The sequence below is a fragment of the Ailuropoda melanoleuca genome, chromosome 2, assembly GCF_002007445.2.
Source record: "Ailuropoda melanoleuca isolate Jingjing chromosome 2, ASM200744v2, whole genome shotgun sequence".
NCBI classification, from domain to species: Eukaryota; Metazoa; Chordata; class Mammalia; order Carnivora; family Ursidae; genus Ailuropoda; species Ailuropoda melanoleuca.
In genome coordinates this window covers 162,547,097-162,570,176 of record NC_048219.1, presented here as the reverse complement: position 1 = coordinate 162,570,176, position 23,080 = coordinate 162,547,097, and the positions used below count along the sequence as shown (strand labels likewise).

At 40.7% G+C, this 23,080-nt stretch overlaps 1 protein-coding gene across 2 annotated transcripts in view; it reads left to right on the top strand.

Annotated features, from left to right (window-relative positions):
* The window catches only part of RFTN2 (raftlin family member 2), a 64,596-nt gene that overhangs the window by 25,952 nt on the left and 15,564 nt on the right, over positions 1 to 23,080 (top strand). For both annotated transcript variants that reach the window (XM_011225949.3, XM_019800485.2), the window contains exons 5-7: positions 1,431 to 1,634; positions 9,743 to 9,864; positions 11,244 to 11,347. In XM_011225949.3, coding sequence (XP_011224251.1) covers positions 1,431 to 1,634; positions 9,743 to 9,864; positions 11,244 to 11,347 — 430 coding nt within the window. The remainder of the gene's footprint in view (positions 1 to 1,430; positions 1,635 to 9,742; positions 9,865 to 11,243; positions 11,348 to 23,080) is intronic.

The window sequence follows — 23,080 nt, the reverse complement described above, 5'->3', positions numbered from 1 at the left end:
GCAGAGAGAGAATCTTAAGCAGGCTCCATTTCCAGTGCAGAACCCAACCCAGGGCTTGATCTCAGGACCCTGAGATTGTGACCTGAGCAAATCAAGAGTCAGACACTTAGTCAACTGAGCCAGCCAGGTGCCCCTATACTCCACTTCCTAAAAAGTTCAAATCATATACTTCTTAATAATTTGTCTATGGCCATAATTCTTAACTTTGTGTGCAGGGGTGGGATGGTGGCAGCATGAGGTTGCGGGAGACACGTATAAAAGACCTCTCAGAGAATCTGGTGAAATCCATGGAGACTCAATTCAGAAAAATGCACATGGGACACCTGAGTGGCTCAGTTTGTTGAGCATCTGACTCTTGGTTTTGGCTCAGGTCATGATCTCAGGGACATAAGATCAAACCCTGCATCTGGCTCCACACTCAGCATGGAGTCTGCTGGAGATTCTCTCTTCCTCTCCCTCTGCCCCTCCCCCATTTCGAGCACTCTCTGAATAAATAAATAAAATCTTCTTTAAAAATGCACATAACATACATACCCCCAAGTGGTGTTAGACTTCCTAAATATAACTATATAGGTGGGTCCATAGACCACTCCCCCAGTTAAGAATTTGCCAACTTATGGAAAACTAGAAGATATGACCCAGCAGTTCTATGTCTAAATATGTATTCTAGAGTCACTCTCACATGTGAGATATGAATAATGCTTATAATAACAAAATTTTGGAAACAATGTATTAACAGGGGAGTAATAAACTGGAATATTACATAGCACTTTAAATGAATAAGGTCTACATGTATTAATTCCACTTAAAGCATTTAAAAATCCACTTATAGAGGCGTCTGGGTGGCTCAGTTGATTAAGCATCTGCTTTTGGCTCAGGTCATGATCTTGGGCTCCTGGGATCAAGCCCCCCTGCCAAAGTCGGGCTCCCTGCTCAGCAGGGAGTCTGCTTCCCCTCTCCCTCTGCTCCTACCCCCACCACTTTGCTTGCTCTCTCTCTCTCAAATAAATAAAATCTTTTATAAAAATCAATTTATAGATGCATATATACAGTATCATACTGCTTTAAACGTTTTTTAAACTGAAAAACATAGTATTTATTAATGGGTATATAAATGTTCATTAAAAGAGTAGAATTTTGAATGAGATTAATAAACACCAAATCATTATAGTAGCTATTTCTGGAGAATTGGATTAGTGAAGACTACAAAGTGAGACTCAACTACATCCATATCTCACTTTCCGGAAAAAAGTCTAAAGGAAACATGGCACAAGGTTAACATTTAATAAAGCTGAGTGGTAGGTAATTTTATTATTCTCTACGCTTGTCTGTTTGCTTGAAATACATGAGTAATAAAAAAAATTGTTGGGAATCTTTTCAATAAATGAATAAACAAATACTTTTCCTTCTTTCTGAACACCTATCCCCAGATAACAAGTTGTATACAGTATTCAATGTTTTTGATGATGAATCAACCTGCTGGACCTATCAGGAAGGCATCCTATCAATGAAAGTAACAAGAAAAGGATCTGTCATTAGTACACTTGATGCTGATTGGCTGGAGTTAACTACATTTTATTATAAACAAGGCTTGTCTTTAATTGATTCTTTTGTATGCTGGGAAACATCTAAAGGTAAGTTTTATATTATGATATACTGATAACTAAAGAATTTGACCTGTGTCAGAGTTGGTAGAAATGTTTTTGCCTCTCAAGATCTGTGGCTAAAAGAACAGGTATTATTCACTTGTAATTAGATTCCATTTACTACACGGCTATGTAGCTTTAATTTAAAAGCTTAACCATTGTGCTTTCCCGCTGCCACTGCTTTTGGCAACCTTGAAAGGAAAGAAAATAAACAGGTGACAGAATTTCCACGAGACCCAACTAGTGCTAAGGAAAACCTTCTAACCTCTGAGCCACATGCCCTAATGATTTTGGACAGTGTGTCTCATCTGGTCTGGGCCAGTGACTAAGAAGCCCAATCACATTCCAGTTTGTACAGCATGGGTTGGCATGACCATAGATGAGAACATCAAGGTACAAGCAGCAAGGCCTTTCCATATCCATGTGAAACAAAGGCCTTCAAGCTTAACCTCCTTGAAGAGATGGCCTATGATTGTCTCCCAGCCAAACACAGGCTTGTGAAGGGGGCTCCGAGAACACTAAGTAACTGGAGGATCCAATGCCCTCTGGTCCCTCGTGCCATTTCTATGTTCTTTTTTTTTTTTTAAGATTTTATTTATTTATTTGACAGAGAGGCAGCCAGAGAGAGAGGGAACACAAGCAGGCAGAGTGGGAGAGGAAGAAGCAGGCTCAGTGGAGGAGCCTGATGCGGGGCTCAATCCCATAACGCTGGGATCACGCCCTGAGCCGAAGGCAGACGCCTAACGACTGAGCCACCCAGGCGCCCCCATTCCTATGTTCTTTTTTGTGGAAAGTAACTTCACAGCAAGCTGAGGAAAACATCCTCAAGCCCTGTCGTCCCATCACTACAGCTGCATGCTCCTCCCCATGGCTCAGCCTTCACTCCTGAAGGAGCTGATGCTCCCAGAGGCTGGGCACAGATTCCCACTGTGAATCATAATAAAGAGACTGTGATGATTGATAGCTAGCTAGCTAGATAGATAGATGCAAGCTTAACCATCATGTGTGGTAGAATTGTCATGTAATGTTTGCCGTTGGGTTGTAACTGTCAGGAATAGACAAAACACTGTATGATTGACTAGGATTTTCCACATAAGATGTATTATAACAGCCCAGTTAGTAAGATTATAATTACATTTGACAGTTACTATCCAAACTTATGTAGTATCCCAATTTTGGACACTATCTATTATGTACTCTAGTCTATATCTGACTCTAAAATTTGTATAGAAAAGTAATCTTTGCTTCAAAAATGATATTGACTCTATTTATTTCTGTCTCCCTTTATCTTTCAACTTCTCCTAGCTTTCCTCTTTTAGTTACAATAGGATATGTAATCATTCATGTCTATCACAAAAACAAACAAAATTTTCCAAAAATTACTTTCTAGGGAAAGTGTTTTTAAAAAAAGATTAATGTTAAAAGAAAAGAAAAATTCATAGTTAGGAGACTTGAAAAATAAATTAGGAAGGGTGAAGGCTATGAAAGCCAGGATAATTAATTACCTCAATGAGGTTAGAGGAAAGAACAAAAAAGCAAATAAGATGAGATCTCAATATTACTTATTATCATTAAATCAGACTATCATTCAGTATGGAGTTTCCTCAAAAAGTTAAAAATAGAACTACCCTACGATCCAGCAATTGCACTACTAGGTATTTCCCAAAGGATACAAAAATACTGTTTGAAGGGACACATGAACCCTGATGTTTACAGCGGCATTATCAACAATAGCCAAATTAGGGAAGGAGCCCAAATGTCCATCAACTGATGAATAGATAAAGATGTGGTGTATATATACAATGGAATATTACTCACCATCAAAAAGAATGAAATCTTGCCTTTTGCAACAATGTCAGATGGAGCTAGAGTGTATTATGCTAAGCAAAATAAGTTAGAGAAAGACAAATGCCATATGATTTCACTCATGTAGAATTTAAGAAACAAAACAGATGAACATAGGGCAAGGAGTAAAAAAGGGGGGAGGCAAATCATAAGAGACTTTTTTTTACAAGATTTTATCTGTTTATTTGAGAGAGAGAGAGCATGAGCAGGGGGTGGTGGTGCTGAGAGAGAGGGAGAAGCAGACTCCCCACTGAGCAGGGAGCCTGATGCAGGCTTGGTCTCAGGACCCTGACATCATGACCTAAGCCAAAGGCAGATGCTTAACTGACTGAGCCACCCAGCGCCCCATGAGACTCTCAACTACAGAGAACAAACTGAGGGTTGCTGGAGGAGAGGTGCGCAGGGGATGGTCTAAATGGGTGATGGGTATAAAGGAGGGCATTTGTTATGATAAGCACTGGGTGTTATATGTAATGATAACTCACAAAATTCTACTCCTGCAAACAATATTATACTATATGTTTAACTAACTAGAATTTAAATAAAAACTTTTTAAAAATCAAAAAAAAAGAAAATCAGCCTATCATTAAATCAATGATACTTTAACAGAACTAAAGACTTTGGGTAATTATTTAAAATTATCGAGAATCATGGTCCAATAGGTTCTTCTAACTAGAAACCAAGAGTAAGCGCTAGCCCATTGGAACACCCAGAAATATGGCCCACAACACACAGCCCATAACAGGTGCTCGAAAGATATTCGTTAGTACTTTGGGTTATTAGAAACTTCTTCCAAGTTAGCCTTTTACGGAAACAGCAAAATCTAATAAGATGGACTTTAGAATCAGACAGGCCAGGGTTTAAATCCTATGTCCTCTACTTAGCTCGGTGATCTGGAGAAGCTAGGGAGTTTACTGAGCCATATTTTCCTAAAAGGCGAATAAAACTATTCCCTACTTTACTGCGGTGAAAATGTAGTAAGATATAGTGTGGACGAAATGTCTCCACGGTGCCTCACGACGGCCAGAGCTTATTTCCTGCCGGTCGTTCTCTTTGGGGCGGCGTACCGTGCACAGCTACAGCACTTTCCGTCCGGAGCGCCTGCTTACAGGTCAGTTCACGCTTCACGCATTTCTCTTTCTCCTCTTTCTCCTTCTCTTCCTTCCAAAAAGTCTAAGTTGGAGCCATTTCAAATTTTGGTTTGTGACTAACTGCTGAAGGAAAAACGAAAAATACTCCTTTCACAATCCCTTTCAGGCGTCCCTGCCTTGGGCCTCGCCTGGTGAAAATAAAATTAGCCCCAGCAGTTGCCAGCCAGAGGCTCTGTAGGGCTTTTGTTTGCAAAGCCTCAGAAGCTATTTAGAGAGCCCAGGGGAGAATCTCTCCCTCTCAGCTGCTCTGGAATGTCTCATTAGACATTTTACATTTCGGGCCATGCCAAGGCCCTAACGAGCCACCACGGTCTGTGGGGTCTGGCAACTGGGTGTGTCACTTGGGACTTCCCTACAAGTACACAGGGAAGCTGCTGAGGGGAAATTGTGACCCATGCCTGTGTCACTGTGAGAAGCAAGTCAGAGGAAGCAGGGCTGAACTGGTGGCTTTGTTCTGGGATATCTGATGCCTGACAGCTAAAGCACATGGGGGACAATGCGTATTTTGTTTTGTCTTGCTTCCATCCTCTTCCAAAATATTGTCCGAAGTCAGCCTATCACGAGAAATGGAAGTACAAAACCAGACATTGCAGAGACATTTAAATACATTACTCCACAAATCTCATTTTATAAAATATCTTCCTCTAGAAATGGAGAGGAGGAGCAAAACTCTTAAAGTTTTCTCCTTTGGTGGGGTCACAGTGGAGAGGTTGTGAGGCTGTGAATTCTTCTTCAGTGCCCTTTCCCACGCACTCTCATAGCCTTTTCTGTTTCGAAAAGCCCCATAGGAGAGGCACCTAGTGGCCCTCTTGCTGTTCTTGCAGCCTGAGGGTTCCCACTGCAATTAGCCTCCTGTATCTGACCTTCTCCAGCATTGCTGGGCCCTCACCAAACTGGTCCTCTGCTGGAATCACTACATATGCCCAAGGGGCTTGCACTATAGGGTAAAAGCCTCTGAAGGTCCCAGGGGAGCCTACAACAGGCTTCCCCAGTTGAACCAACAAAAACAAAACACTTTATTTTACCAGAATGTGTAGAAATCCAGTGGGCAGTTGGCATGGGCTGAGATGAGCAGCTTTGCCAGCTAGTATAAAACACACACACACACACACACACACACACACACACATACCCATGAGGTCCCCATACTTTGCCAGCCTATAAATGCCCCTCATCATTGTCAGAGAATAGTCTCTTCCCACCTTTAGTACACCCACATCTTGAGGCTACATTTTGATTTTTTATGAATTTTTAGACTTAAATTCATTTCGATCTCTTTGCCCCTATAAAAATGCTTGTGTGGAGCTAGCAGGCAAGTTGTATCAAAATGAAGATTGGGGCAGAGTACTGACAAAGAAACATGTATTAATTCACTTCACATATATATATATGCCAGGCCCTATGCCAGGCACTGGGTTTACGATGATGAGCAAAATGGACTTCTTCCCTACTCTCAAAAAGCTGGCCATGTGGCATAAGGCAGTCAGGCAGCAATGGGTATGGAAACATTTACGTCTAATTTCAAAACTGAGAGAAGTGTTGTGGCATTACCCAACATGATATTGTAAGGAGGGGTCAGGAGGACCCGTTGGATGAGGCGCCAGTCACACTGAGACTGGAAAGCCAGCATTCAGGAGCCAGAGGTAGACCTTTCTGGGCAGAAGAAACACCCCCAGATATTCAAAAACCCTAGGGCAGGAAAGAGGAACAGGGGAAAAGTCTGTGTCGCTGGAGCAGGGTATGAAGAGAGAATGGCTCCAGACAAGGGAAAAGAGGTAAGCAGCAGCTGGTCTTAAAATAATGCAACAAGAGCTAACGTGTATTTGTACTTACCATCTACCAGCATTGCTCTAAGCACTTTACAGTTTTCACCTCATTTAACCCCACAGCAACCCGATGAGGTTGGTATCATTATTCTATTCCCCTTTTATAGATGAGGAAACTGAGGCACAGAAATATTTAAAAATGTGCCCATGCTCATGCAACTAGAAAGTGAGGCAGGGGGCACCTAGGTGGAGTGTGGGCTTTTAACCAAGTTGCCATCCTGCCAGGATTGATTTTTTTTTCTTTTTTTACCATCCTACCAGGATTTTTATTCCAAGTCATTCACTGAAGATTTAAAGAGGGAGTTACGACCCAATCTGCATTTTTAAGAGAACCTCTTTGGCCTCATTTTGGGAAGTGGATCAGAGAGGGCAAGAGTGGAAGGGGGGTGCTATTAAGATGCTGCTGCATTGACCCACAGAGAGATGATGGTAGAGATGGAGAAAAATAAACAGGCTGAGATTTGTTTTGGAGACATAATGCTTATGAATGAGAGCTTCTATATGGACTCTCCAGTTCTTGGATATGGTCCCAGGCCTATCTCTAGGCACTTTAATGCCAAAAATGACACGTGGACCAAAAATACTAAAACGGAATGTTACCTTTCCTCACATTTACAGAAATGGCAATGTCATATGTAGCTGAAATGAATGTGTCAGAGCACATGCCCAGACAAGTAAACCATTCCTGAGAATCCTTTAAGCTTGTGCTTCTCAAACCAGGATCCAAGTACCCTGGGGGTGTGCAGCCTTGTGCTAGGGAGTACAGAGGATCACAGGATAAACCTCTTCCTAGAACGTCAATATTACTTAAGATGGGGAGATGGAGAACTGTACTTTTTTACGTAATAGGAATATATTTGAAAAGAATACAAAGTTTGAATGGATTTTAAGATATAACATTAGACTTTAAAGAAACCTTATTCATGCCACAAGTCACTTCAAACTGTACTTGGAGACCATCCTTCAAGGATACAGGTATACTTCCCTTTGCTATTGGTGGTATTTGGCTAAAAAAAAAAAAGTAAGAAGCAGTGCATCAGGTCAATGCCTTGTAACTTTTTCATATTATGCACACATAGAAAATGGTAATATTATAAGGCATACATACAGGTATAAGAGGATAAAGTTTTTCTGAGCAGGAGGGGGTGCCCTGTATCTTGGCACTTCTGTAACGGGTTCTCAGCATACCAGTTCTCAGGCATACTGGGTGGGAAGCTCTGGGATGTGTAATGTTAAGAAGTGACTTAAGTTATTAAGTAATTGTTCAGAATTATCACCTCACCCCATTACCTGAAAGATTTAACACACCAAGCACCCAAACAGTCACTCTCCATGAGACCTTCCCTGCCGCCCTGCCTTGCCACCACTTCTGTTAGGGAGAATTTTTCAAGAGATATAAGTACTTTCTCCTGTGAAAGTATCCTTCATCAGTGGCTCTGGGGATTGGCATGGGCCCCAAGAAGGTCAGCCAGGGCTCTGGGAGCTCTAAAGTGAGAGGAGGGACCTAAGTATAATATCCATATAGTGAAGTGCATTAAGTTCATGTGTACAGCTGAATAGAACACAAATGTTCAAGGTCTAGAACATCTCTTTATGTGTCAGTTATATCTCAATAAAGCTTGGACAGAAGAATGGAGAAAAAATGGTACAGAACATTTCCAACATCCCTTCCCAGTCAATACCCTCCTACCCAAAGTAAGCATTATTCTGACACCCACCACCATAGGTTAATTTTGCCTGTTGTTGAAATTCACATAGGTTGAAGTATACAGTATGTACGCTTTTGTGTCTGGCCTCTTTTGTTCAACATAGTATCTGAAATTCATCCATGCTGCTACACAGCAGTGAGTCTTGCTTGTTTATTCTTGTCTAGTATTGCACTGTATGAGTACCACCCTTTCATTCTTTTAAACATAAAAGAAATTTAGAAGTACTAGAGTACCCCGATACTGAGAACAAGAGAACAGACAGAGAGCCAAAAAACCTATGGCTCTCACATTATATAATCCCCAAGTAAATAAGAGGCAGATTATAATTAACTACATGATTATCACAGCATGTAATTGTTTCTGAAATTCTTACTCCCATTCTAAAAAAGGACTTGAGGCATACATAGTTTTATAGGTGGTCTTGTGATGCTCTAAACTTACAGTCAGAAAGATTTACTTCCACTTTGGTGTGACAGTGGACAATACACTTAAAGGAAGTGGAATATATATATATATATATATATATATATATAATCAGAAAACTAATTCCCAAATAGTAAATTAAACTTTGGGTTTTTGGGAACCAGTCTGAACAATGTAAATTCTTCATGATATTCTGCCCTAACTGTAAATGATGTAAATAATAATAAGGGTTTTCTCTTCAGGTTTATAGCCTATTAATAGAAATCAAAACTAAAAATTACACTGAAATTATGTTTGTCTTTTTTTATCTTTAAACTTAAGAGATCACTTGAAAACTTTGTAGGTTATAATTTAGATAACTGTCCAGCAGGAAGACTTTGATACGACATTGTACAGTATAAAAAAACAAAAGGTTTAACCAGCACATGACCATGGGAAAATTGTCTCCTACTGCAAAATAAGAGACAAAAGAACGTCCATAAAATCAGTTCAGTTTTTGCCAGCTGGTTATTGTCAACTATTCAAGAAAATGTCAGAGAGGCCCTCCCTTAAAACTTCCTTCCCTGCAGGAATTCTTTTGACAATGACTTCTGTTTAGGATTTTCCTGTTACCATTCTTTCATTATTTTTTTAAAAGCATCATGGACGTAAAAAATTGTTTTGTATTTATATTTTTAAGTAGTTTTAACTCACATTAGTTTTAATATCACACCTGTAATTTCAAGGATTAACATTTTTTATGTTTTCTCTTTTAATGGTGTAATTAATACGCATAAACATACAGATCGGAAATCAAAATTTGATTCCAAGGTGAAGGTCATTTCCTGATTTTTTTTAGACTTAGGAAATCCTCTTGCTTCTCATTGTACGATATTATTTTATCTTGTTTTTGTTATTGTAGTTTTCATATTTACAGTGTGATTTTAATTCAGTGAACTGCAAAACTGTCTTGAGCTTTCCAAAAAAAATTATAATAACCTTCAAAGAGAAGGAGGGGGATGTTATTGATTCAGCCAAAACAAGTGCTTATTAATTTATATGCTTTTCTTTCAGCTTATTAAAAGAGTTATCTAAGGATTTAAATGATCTTAAGAGACACTCAGTATTTGCAACTCTTCTTAATTGTATCCTTTTCCTCACAGGGGACCATTTGCCTAAATCTTTGGAAGGATTCTTTATCTATGAAGAAGAAGGTTCTGCAGTTCCAGGTTCCAGTAGGAAAGGAAATGATGCCATCGTAGTAGAACAATGGACCATTATTGAGGTAAACTGCAGTTTTCTGACAATTTAGCTTTACTTTTATATTTAGTTTTACGTGGTAAAGATCTTCATTGCCTAATACATGCAGTATCCTTCAAACATGTTTCTGTGCAGGGTTCAGAATTTCGTCACAAATGCATAAACAAACTTTGTCTGAACAAAGGGATTTCCTTTACTCAATGTTCAACTTCATTATAAGATAGCAAAATAATTACCTATATGTAGGTAGCAGTAGATTCCCAAAGATTTGACATTCTAATCCTAAGAAAAGTTCCCTGGCGCTGAGATTCTTTTTACACATGCCGTGACAACTGGCTGAAATGGGAAAAAAGTCAGTAACTACCATTTTAACTCCAAACAACCAATGTGACTTTTTTTTACCTTGTGAATTGACTTTCAAAGGCAAAAATATCCAAAAGGTGTTCTCTCTCTCGCCAGGCCAAATATGTACACACAGCATTGTCCTTCCTAATCAGAGATGACATTGCTGCTGATGTTGTGCACCCTGAATTCAGATGTCCCCGAACGGACTGCCCTTGAGGTGTACAGACTGAATTCAGGTATACTGTGCTGTGCGTATGAGGCCCTCACTGACAGGTTTTTTCATGGACACGGTCGCCTTTCTGGCCTTATAAGGGCATAGAGAGAGGCATAGCTTGTTGTCAAAGAAACTAGAAATCCCATAGAGGGGAGGAAAGGATTTGGGGAAAGAGGTAAAGCTCCAAGTAAAAATCAATTCCAAATGAGTAAAAAGCAGGGAAATGACTCCACATCTAACCCTCACTCACCTTTCACTCCTCCATCTCCACTTCCTACTCTTGTCCTCACTTCCCAATCCCTTGACCAGTGTTTCTAAAACTGTGGTCTATAAACCAAGCCCCATACCTTAAAGTTTGATGCCTGAACAAGACCAAGGGAACAAGACAGAAGGAAGTCGAACCATACGGAAAGCTCTCTCCACTCTGATCCCCAGTGTTTCTACCTTGGTTCAATGGTTAGAAGGCAGCAGATAGCAGAAAATGAAGCCCAGGAAGAGCTCGGGTGGTGAAATTGCATTTCATGGAGCGTGAACTCCCTTTACTGTCACGCGCATCACCATTTATTGTACTCACCTGTGTAGCTGGTTGTCTTTGCCATTAAGACTATAAGCTCTTGGGGCTCCTGGGTGGCACAGCGGTTGGGCGTCTGCCTTCGGCTCAGGGCGTGATCCTGGCGTTGTGGGATCGAGCCCCACATCGGGCTCTTCTCCTATGAGCCTGCTTCTTCCTCTCCCACTCCCCCTGCTTGTGTTCCCTCTCTCGCTGGCTGTCTCTATCTCTGTCGAATAAATAAATTTAAAAAAAAAATCTTTAAGACTATAAGCTCTTATGCTTATTCACACAGGGGTGTGAAATCAAAACGGATTATGGCCCTCTGCTGCACACTCTGGCTGAGTTTGGATGGCTCCTGACAAGCGTGTTGCCGACACCTATACTAAGACATGACAGGTAATGCCAAAGGACCCTTACAAACTCTCATTTGATCTTAAAACATAGCTCATTTGTTAGATAACTCAGTTCAACAAATGCTTATTTAATGTCTACAAAAAGCAATTCACTGAACTTCTAATCTGATTTCATGGGCCTTGGAGATCAGCTCATCTAATCCCCTCAAATTACAGATGCACAAGCTACAACAACTTCTTCCTGGGGGGCATGCTCGAGTTCACAGGGCAGAGCCAGGCAGGGCGCAGGAGACAGACTCCCGGCTCAGGGCCACTCAAGATACCAGTTCTTCCTAGAGTGAATTTTGAGTCGAGATCAATCAGCAAACAGAACAACTCAGCCCCTCTGTAGACATTTCGTCCTCCTCCTTGGCACCACGTGTGAAAATCCACACTCGCCACAGTGCACAGCCTGGGTCAGGACTGCAGTGAGGGCCTGGGAGACCCAGATGCAGAAGCACAGGACTTCGGCCTCCCCTCCTCCCCTCCAGTGAGATGGCTGAGTGCCCCCCACCCCCGCCGGAGCACAGACTTGTTAGCTACTCGCACCCAAATGAAGTGCGCACGTTAGAACCAAAATGCCATTACTTCACCAATACCAACCTTTCCTTTTCTCCTTTTGCTAACTTTCCCTATTTCCTTTCCTGGGAAGGAAAAATTGAAGCGTACCTTTTTCTTTCTTTCTTTCTTTCTTTCTTTCTTTCTTTCTTTCTTTCTTTCTTTCTTTCTTTCCTTCTTTCTTTCTTTCTTTCTTTCCTTCTCTTTCTTTCTTTCTTTCTTTCTTTCTTTCTTTCTTTCTTTCTTTCTAAGAGAGAGAGAGAAACCAATTAAGTCTTCTGTATAAAGTGCTTTGCTATCCCCTGGACTCAGTGATGTTCCCTCCACCTTCTTGGCTTCCAGTAAATGACTGATTCCCAACGTGGTTCTGCCTAGGCGATGGCTGTCTGCAGAGGACAGCACAGTCCCAGTGGCCTTCCCCTTCAGCAGCCTCAGTGACGGATCGGTTAACACTGAGTAATTGTCAGGTGTAGTTAAAGGGGGCAACTCCTCGTTTCTCAGTCTCACCCACCCTCCCGCCTTCTCTGGTTTTTCCAGCTTAGCAATTTACCCCTGTCCAGTATCCCAACTTCCCCACAAATTTTAAAACATTTGATTGCCATGGCTTTATAATAAAAACTACATCTTCTTCAGGCAGGGGGAGAGACAAAGGTTGATACAGAGTAAAGATACTCAAGCTTTAAAAGGAGGGGTTACAAGTAAGCAATTAATCTGCTTTTCTTCTCAGAGATCTATCAGTAACTGTTCTCAAATTATGAGTGACAACTCCCTGAAGCATTATTTCCCAACTTTTTAAATCTGTGACATCCTCGTCAGGTCACAGTACAGCGGTAATTCTCAGATTTGGTCTTCAGACCAGGCAGTATGAACACCTGGGGAGCCTATGCACTTACAAGTGCTGGAGGCCCACCCCAATGGGACAGTCAGAAGCTTTGAGGGTGAGACCCATGAATCTGCATTTTCACAAGCCCCTGAAGCTCCTTATCATTAGAGGAATTTTGCAGAAGATAGTGAGACAGGAACTCATCCCTGCCTTTCTACCCCTCGAAGTCATACCCAAGCATTGGTCTATCCCACTCCCCACCCTCCCTCAGAATAACTCATAGGTGTATAATTTGGGGTGGCATCTAGCTCATTATAGTTAGCTCTTCCTAAAAGTACTCTGAATTCTGAACCTTTCGTGTTCCTTTTTCCCCAGTGAAAAATATATTTATCACCTCCCTCCCATTCACTCAGGGATTCTGCTCTCATGAGTCTAAATTTTTCTTGGGACACCTGGCTGGCTCAGTCAGTACAGCATGTGACTCTTGATCTCAGGGTCCTGAGTTCAAGCCCCATGTTGGGGGTGGAGCCTACTTAAAATTTTTAAAGTATTTTCTGAAAGTGGCATGAATGACTAATTGGGCACTCATTAGGTCTAGCCTCCTGGGCTGGGCGCTGAGTCAGAGAACATGGGCTAGAGCTCCTTTAGCACCTCCTGCTTCCATCTGGTTTGGGAACGAGGACAGGACTGAGACCAAAGGTGGGAAAGAAGAGGTCTCGCATATAACATGAAGGGAGAGGGTGGTGGAACCCAGAGCCACACTTGACTTGACCACCTAGTCCTGCATGTCAAACTGCATAAGGTCACACGCTGTCCCCAGTGAGTAGAAGGCCCGGCTCGCTGGGATGAGTAGCTGTACATTGTTTTTGAAACAGAGGGAGCACCACTACCTCACTACCATCCCAGCTTCTCCTGTACCCCTAGGACCCCTTGAGGCGCTATGGGGTCAGAGTAGGACTTTCATGCCCTCCTGTGAAGGCTCCTCTTATGTGCAATTAAAATAGCAAAAGGGCTAGCTGCAGGACTGCTTATTAAACAAATGTTTGTAATGGCAAACAATTGGACACAATATAAATGTCTATCAAAAGGAGTGGTGTGTGTGAAGGCTAAAAACCTATACAGCAAATTCTAGTAAATAGTCAGCTCTTGGGATTATGGATTGGGGGAGGACTACTTTGTCTTTATACATTTTCTGTGATTTGACTTTTTACAAGGAATATATATCTATTCTGTGATCTTTTTTAAAAAATTTTTTAAGTAAAAAAATCAATCAGTTAATAAAAATATGTGAAAGGTATACATAGTGTCTGTCTTGAAGGAGCCTATGGCTGGTTGAACTAAGTACATAATCAGGCTTGCATTCGGGTTGAGGCAGGTCAAACTTACATACCTAAGCAAGTATAGGTTGTACAGGAGCAGTAAAAAGAAGCGTATAAATTGTCAAAGTTAGATGGAATCTTCACATAGTAATGAGATTAAAAAAGCATCACCATATCGCAGATCCGCATTTAGAATCTGCTATTTATCCTGGATAGAAAATAATAGAAAAATACTTTTTAACAATAACTGCCCTTATGTAACAAGGCACACTAGAACAGTGTCTACTGTTCTTCCATATGCCTGGAACATTGTGTGATATTGATATTTATTTTGTTCCTTTACATTTTGTAACTTGAGTCGTTCCCGGTGCCTGCAAGGTAGACACCCTAGGATGAAAGTGAAAGTTCATTGTTATTATGTGGTAAAAAGATTATTGATAAAACCTGTTAATCCTCTGCCTTCTTATTCTTGTCCAAATATGCTATCTCTGTGACAATCACATGCTTGTCCTAGCTGCTTCGGTACACACAGAGGTAGTACTCACGGTCAGCCATGTCATCTTTAAATATAAAGGAAAATACTACATACAGTTCATCTTGGTCAAGGTAGAAGATAGATAGAGCCGGAAAGTTTTTTGGTCTCTAAAACTAGAATAATAGTCCAGGCTGTGAACTAAAAACAGATCTCATTTTAATTATAGCTTGACCATGAACTAGCCGTGTGACCTTGGGAAGTCACCTAACCTCCTCAAGTCTCATTTTCCTCATCTGGAAAATGGTACAATAATATCAACTTTACTGGATTGTCATGATGACTAAGCAAGACCATACCTGCAAAGTACCCACGCCAGGGGTGTTGTGCAAACTAGGCTAATAAATTAGAGCTATTTTATGGGACCTAGTCCTTTAGCAGAACCAAAGTCCCAAAGAAGTTGAAACCAATTATGCCAGGGTGATTGCTCGATCTGTCCTAAATCAGGGTATTTCAGAAAATGTAAATACGGTAGTTCACTATGTACTAAATCAGCACTGAGGATTACAAGCCAAATAAAGGAACGGAAATAAATAACACTATAAAGGTGTAGACTTACAAGTACCCACACCCAGAAAAACCAATATCTGTCATGATCTTTCTGGGGGGGCCCACATGTCTGAAAACATGACTTAGAACCACTGCCAGTAAAAATTTTCTTCCTTAAATATTTTTGCCTCTTACACAACAATGGTGTCTTAAGCAATTTCAACTTTTCCCCACTCTTCTTTCACCTAAACCATAACTTGAATGGTCTAAACATAAGGTATTTCCTCTCATTTTTTTCATTACTCAATTATATTCTGTTACTAGATTGCATAAAAATATTTTCCCAGTGTGTTCTTACACTAAGGCTGTTGCTTCTTTATCCTAGGCAATATCACACCACCAACATTTAAAGCAATGTTGCCATGGAAACATCATAATGTGGTAATCGGATAGCACGACATTATTCCAGGGTTATTGTTGTCAGCTGTGAAAATTTGCCAGCATCCCTTCTTAATCATTATCACTATGTAATTATACAAATGGGTCAAATTATTTTCTTTTCAAGAAATCAAGGTGAAAATTGACATTAAGCTTTTAGGGCAAATCTGGTAGAAGATCAAATTAGCTCAACTAGCAGCTAATATCGCTGACTTTAAAATAATCACCAGAATAAAATGCAAGAGGAGCCCAAGTTCCCTCAGTTTGGCTAACTCAAACCAAATAATAATAATCTGAATAATAATCTGGAAAGGGAGCATTTTAACAAGAACGCAAGGTGATTCTGATGTACTTTCAGAAACACTGAGTTATAGCCTTATGGAGAAAGAAAGCATTTTAGAACACAATATAAAAGAAAGATGTACACCCTCACTTATATCTCAGAAGACAGAATTTAAAGACAAGGTCTTTTGGGTACAATGAGTCAAGTTAAACTGTTCTGAGAATACAAAAAAAAAAAAGTCGGTCCTTAAGAACAAGATCTGAATAACAAAATGAGAAAATTGTCTTCGCTCTGTGATGTTGAGGGCTCTGCTCCATCTTGCATTCTCTGCAGGCCCTGCGGAACAGGCTCCCCAGCCTTGTGGTCCCCACAGCCCAGAAGCACTAGAAGTCTATGTAGTCATTTGAGACACTTAAGTGCCCCAGTGATTTCCTCTTAACCCTGAAGTGGCAGCCAAAGCAGGGGCTGCATATTTATACACAGTCGAGGGAAAGGCTAGGGCTTCATGTCTGGTCCATTTTAATGTGGTTTCTTCCCTTTCTAATTTAAATTCTGTAGAAACAGTATGGTGTAATTCAGAGTTAAGCTCATAGTAATCTTGCAGTGAGCAGCATTTTGATAAGGCCACGTTTTTTAAAATAGTCAATTTGTCTATTGTAGATACTTCCAGTTATCCCTTCCTCATCTGAACTTAAATTTTTAACAGTTTGCCAGACGGAAAGGTTAGGAGGAGGAATGCTCTTTTCAGTTTTTATCGCAAGCACACTAATGTGAGTATGACCCTGAGAAACAAACTAGGATCATAAGGCAAAGCAACTTTGGGACTAAGCACATAGCTATAAAGGAGCATGCTAAAATTTAATTTTATAATTTTTCTTTTAAAAAGTGAATTTTATTTCATATTTTTAAAAGCAAGAATTCACTCATTTATTTCTGAGTTGCAAACATTAAACGTGGCAATTAACTAATGAATGAAACTACACAAAACTAATCAGAAAATATAAATTAACCTAACAATTCTGTTTCCTCTAGTCTAATGGATTTTGGAACCATAAATGAAAGCTTTTATAAGAGTATGTTTATTTCATAAATGACCAAGCAGTTGCAGATAAGCCACTCATTTGGAACCAGCTCAGTTGTATTCAAACTGAATGACATTTTCACATCTTATTTTAAAATGTTCTTTCAGTTCAACTCAAGTATCTATTGAGTGCCTGGTATGTACAAGGCAATATTTTACCTACTCCAGAGGCTAACACAGTTACAAATAACTAATGAGCTACCCCTGAAATTAATAATATACTATATGTTAACTAAATCAAATTTAAATAAAAATTTTTTTAAAAAACACACACAAATAGCTAATGCAGAGCAGATCTATGACAGGTCCTGCAGTGGAGGTCTAGAGCACGTGCTCTCAATAAGAGTGATATTGCCTCAGTGCAGTGAAAACTGGTCGTGGCGGGAGTTGAAAAAAACCTTAAGATGCTACAGTGGTTTGTGGTCCTCCAAAAGGTCACAGTACATAAACACAAACACAGAGTATCTTTAGGATTAAAGATTTTATTTTTTTGAGAGAGAGAGAGAGAAAGAGTGTGGGGGGAGGCAGGGGTGGAAAAGGGACAAGCAGACTCCTGCTGAGCAAGGAGCCAGATTCGGGGCTTGACCCCAGGACCCTGAGATCCTGACCTGAGCCAAAGTCAGACACTTCACCAACTGAGTCACCCAGGTGCCCCTCTTTAAGTATTAAAATTTAAAGGGGACTCTGGGTGGCTCAGTCAGTGAAGCCTCTGACTTTGGTTCAGGTCAGGATCTCAGGGTCCTGAGATCCAGCCCAGCAGCTGGCTCTGCACTCAGCAGGGACTCCGCTTTTCCCTCTCCCTCTGCTCCTCCCCCTGCTCCTCCTCGCTCTCTCTCTCAAATAAATAGATCGATAGATAAATAAATAAATAAATAAATAAATAAATAAATAAATAAATAAAAATCTTTTTAAAAAATTTAATGGGGGATGTGGGGGATTAGAGGAGAAATATCTAAAAATTCTTCTTGAGGAAGCAATAATGAAAAAAGTTGAGCATAAGGCAGGTGAATATGCTTGAAGACATCAGTGAAGGAGGAGGGCAGGTCTGTGAAAACTGTGGTGTCTGAGGGGAACCTTTAGGAAAGAACAGATCTTCCAAAAGCAGTTTCAGAGAGAATACTCCTGGTGGCAGATAGGGCTAACTATTATTCAGTTTCATCTCACGTAGCAGCACTGATCTGTTCGTAGTGGCTGCCTAGAACACTATAAAATCCAAGGATTCTGAGCCTAGAATCAGCCTTAGCAAAAAAGAATGCAGTGATCAATTAGTGATGTCTGCCACATGCGTGGAAGATGGAAAGTTAAAGTATGAATACCACAAATTATTTTCCTTTCTCCGGCAATCCTAAGCAACGAAACAGGAAAATGCAGGATATAGTCAAGGAAAAATGAATACAGGCCAATGAATTCCTGAAGACTTCTAATTCAAAACCCAAAGAATTCAAGACTGATTTTTACCAAATAATAAATGTGAATGGGGAGGGAGCATATTCATCGTAAGTCTACAAACATTCTCCCGCATGTTACCCCTGCACGTACTCCTAAAACAATTCGTCTTCGACACACACGTAGGAAGTGCACAAAACACAAATGGGTGTGATTGTAATCACTTGTGTAATTTCCATTGGACAAGAAACAGGCCACCTGTTGCCGGCACCTTAGAAGCACACCATGTATTTCCTACTCCTTTCACTCAGAGGTAACATCCAATTTTTAGGATAACCACTTCCTTGCTTTGCCTAAGAGTTTGATCACTCATACATGTGTACCTAAACAATACAGTTTAGTTTTGCCTGTTTTTGAATTTATACATACGGATATATTTATACACGTATATAAAATATACTTCAACGTGTTATTTCTTTCACTTAACATCGTGAGATTTACCCTTGTTGTCGCGTGTAGTGATTTATTTATCCATCCTGCTTACTGGTGATTTGGGCGCCTCCAACGGTTGGCTATGACAAGCAGCGCTGTCCTGAACGTGAGCAGGGATCCTAGTGCACACGGCCATGAGTTTCTCAAGGGTATAGATCTAGAAGTGGAATTGCTGGGTCATAGGGCATTTCTTTAGCTTTATTAGGTAAATGCCAAACTCTTTCCAAGTAGAATGTTGCAGTTTACACTCCTAACTGCAGAGTATGAAGTTCCCATTGCTCCAATAAAAATATTGTCAGATTTTTACATTTTGCCATCCTAGTGTGTATATAGTATGATCTCAGTGCGGTTTTGATTTGTATTCACCCAGTTACTACTGATATTGAGCACATTTTCATATGTTTATTGGCCATTTAGATTTTTCCTTTGTAAAGCACCTATTTAAATCTTTTTGCCACATTTAAAGTTCTACTTATAAGAATTTTTTTTATATACCGGGTATCAGTCCTTTATTTGTTACATGGGTTGTAATTATCTTCTCTAATTCTTTGCAGCTTGTCTTTTTACTCTTTTTGTGATGTCTTTTGATTAACAGAAGTTTTTATTTTAAAAAAGGCAAATGTATCTATCTTTACCCTTCTTGGTATATTATTTAAGAAACTCTTCCCCTTTCCTGAAGCAGCTGGGGAAGGGGAGAAGTGAATTATTTTTAAATTTGGCTATTAAATGGGCCATTTGAATATCTCTAATTAATATAAAATTCTCTAAGCTATAGTTATTATAGGCTGGTGTGCCTAAAGGGTAAGCTTTGTGAGGAGGAGAAGGAAAAGTTAAAGCTTAAAAGAGTCATACTAAATGTCAATGAACATCATAGATGTAAAAATACCTAAGAAACCTTTTATTTTGCCTCCAAGACTTTGCTCACTAGTTATTTTTTTATGCATGTTCTGAACATCAATACATTATCACAGAAACAAAATGACCACTTTTTCATAAAGTCTTTGAGTCTTCAAATATTTACTGAGCACCATTTCGAATGAGGGCTTTCTGCTAATTAACATGGAAGATGCAGACATGGGAGACAATATCCTCAGGGAGCTCAGACGTGGTAGGAGGGAAATGTGTACCAGCAGCAACAGGACTCAGTAAAGGGACAGAGCTCCGTATGAGGGTTCCATGGGAGCCCCCAAAAGGAGGTGTTGCTCTTCAGTTGAGGGATCATTGAAGACTTTCTGAAAGAGGCCACCCTTGAAATGACTCTCAAAAGATGGGCAGCCTGGAAAGAGGCAGAGGTGATGTCATGGGCATTCCAGTGAGACAATGCCACAAGCAGGAATTCCAAGACTAGACACGAGCAACTCAAAATTCACACAGGACCATCAACCATGATCTTGGCTTTTTTGTGTTTTAAAGAATGTAGAAAGACTTGCTCCCACCTACGCATAAATTCTAAGTGCTCCAGCTCTGTTTCCAAGATACTTGAGGGGCACCTGGGTGGCTCAGTCGGTTAAGCATCTGCCTTCGGCTCAGGTCATGGTCCCAGGATCCTGTGGGATTGACCCCCACATTTGGCCTGATAAGCACGGAGCCTGCTTCTCCCTCTCCCTCTACCTGCTGCTCCCCCTGCTTGTGCTCTCTCTCTTTCTCTGTCAAATGAATAAATAAAACCTTAAAAAAAATCATAAGCGAATACTGGACCAAGGAAAAGTTCATATTGTCCTCATAACTTCCTGCAAAAATAATCTAGAAGTTTAAATATCACTAAAGATATTATCAAACTGTGATAGAACTGGTTTTTAATTTTGTTTTTGTGCTTGTTTGTTTTAAGTAATGCTATTCACTCTTAACTGAATTCATGGGGCTAATTTTTTAAGGCACAGTTTCAATGATCCACCTTATATGTGGCACTTAAATGCCATGGGTCAAGAACTTGCTTCTGCCTCTCCTTCCTTTTGCCATACGAACACCGGGACCTGTGTAGTCTCTTTAAATAGTCCAATTGGCCCAGGGGAAAAAATGAATATTTGTCTTTATTTTCTTCATTTTTCTCCACTACAACTCCTAAACATTATAGGCTGAAATGATACATTTGGGAGACGGTACATAAATATCTGAACTTTTGCAGAATAGCCTGTGCTCATCCATTCATTACAAAGTTTTTCAGTCAGAATGGAATAAATTAGGCCACCTGTCTCTGTAATCAGGGCTTTACTGAGTTCATTCTACACTTGTTGTATGGTGTAAGAAATAGAGGAGACCTAAGACAAAACTTTTAAAAACTCTGGGTCTCAATCTCCTTATCCATAAAATGGGGAAAATAATATCTTCTGTGCCCACCTTAAAGAGCTATCATAAGAAGAGTGCCTGGCTGGCTCAGTCAGTGGAGTGTGCGACACTTGATGTCGAGGCTGTAAGTTCATACCCCACATTGAGTGTAAAGATTACTTAAAAATAAATTTTTTTTTAGAAGGTGGGCGGGCTATCGTAAGAAACAAGCATGCTCATTTACAAGGAAAGGACTCAGTACACCAAAAGCACCACACAAATCCAAGTTACCCTTCTTAGTTTAGTCCATGAGGTCATCTGTTGCTGGGAAGCCAGGCTTTTTCTTGGTAGTCTGTTGATGCCATAGCAAACCCCACTCCCTTAAACAACACCCAAATAGAAAGTCTTCTTTCTGTTTTCATACGAAAGGCATAGAAGAAGGTAAGGAAGAGAGAAGGAAACGTTTATTGAGCATCTACTATGCTTCAGGATCCACGCTAAGAATTTTTCTTCCACCACCTCACTGATATTGTTAGAACCACCTCTGTTTTACAGAAGAGAAACAGGAGGCTCAGAAAGTCTGGGTGACCAGCTCAACATCAGATAGCTAGTAGGTGGCAGCACTGGGATGCAAACCCAGCTTTGGTCTGACTCTAAAGCCATATTTGCTGTTTCCCCCACACTCAACTGCCTCTCCAATAAATATGTTACTGACAAATGATGTGTCCGCACATTTCACAGTGTAAAGCTGTAGAGCTGGTCAAAAACCCATTTCCTCTCCCATCTGTGGCCTGACTTCTCTGCTTCAGCTGTAAATACAATCCCTGGCTCACTCTCCCCAGATCCTATACTTGTCTGCGCACATTAAAAGGTGAGTGTAATACCAAGACAGAGAGCAAAAGACCCTTGTCCCAGGGACAGCAGCAGTGCTGGTGGCCTCTCTTGCTTCTTCTAGGTCTACACCTGCCCTCTGGGTTTTGCCTGATTCTAGGTATGAACCAAAAGCTGACCGGGGCTTTATCCTTTCACTCTACTTCAACTGGTTTGGTCTGGTGAGATGCCTGGACCTGACCTGGCTTCTCCTACCAATCGTGTTTTCCAGTAGGCCTCACCGATCTGACCATTGCCTTATCTCCTTTAGTTTGAATCAATGCCCCAAGTCCCACATGGACTTTCCTGGTCATTTTTTGTATTAGTGTCCTCCTTTACCTTCCCCAGTCTGGGCCCTTTTATCCCTTCACCCTGCTCCCCACCATTGCCTACAGGGAACTTAACACCCCAAGGCCTGCCCTGCTGACCCATCCCTCATGCTGCCTGTGCTCTCATGCTAACGGGGCACAGGGGTTATCTGCTGCCCTCAGGAAGGAAGAACTAGTGATGTTTTCACATCTTTGCAGACTACTCCCTTGATGGGCGTATCCTTGCAGCTTATACTCTTGACCAACATAGGTTGTGCCAGAACTCTTTCAGAGCTTATGTGTAAATCTAGCATTTCTCAAAAGCTGCATTCATTTCTATTACATCAAAGCATGATTGCCTATTAATAATAGTCCAAAAGAGAATTCGAAGATTCTTGAATTCCTCTCAGGAAAATACAAAGTTACTCAGTTACATTTTTGGATGAAAATTGCTGTAGGGAATAGGAGACACAGGCCCTGTCCTCCGAGCATCCAGGGCATTTGAAACACTCTCTGGTTCTGTAATGACACCATCAGTCAAATCCTTTCAGAATCTGTGTTACAGGGCAAATATTCTATCCCAGCTCAGTAAATAGAATTACCTCAGGAGGGGCGCCTGGGTGGCTCAGTTGTTAAGCGTCTGCCTTCAGCTCAGGTCATGATCCCAGGTCCTGGGATCGAGCCCCACATCAGGCTCCCTGCTTAGTGGGAAGCCTGCTTCTCCCTCTCCCATTCCCCCTGCTTGTGTTCCCTCTCTCACTGTCTCTCTCTCTGTCAAATAAATAAATAAAATCTTCAAAAAAAAAAAAAAAAAGAATTACCTCAGGAGCCACTGGAGACTGTGAGGCACTCACCCTGCCAAATAGTTGTCTTTCTGTAAGGCTTCAGACCTC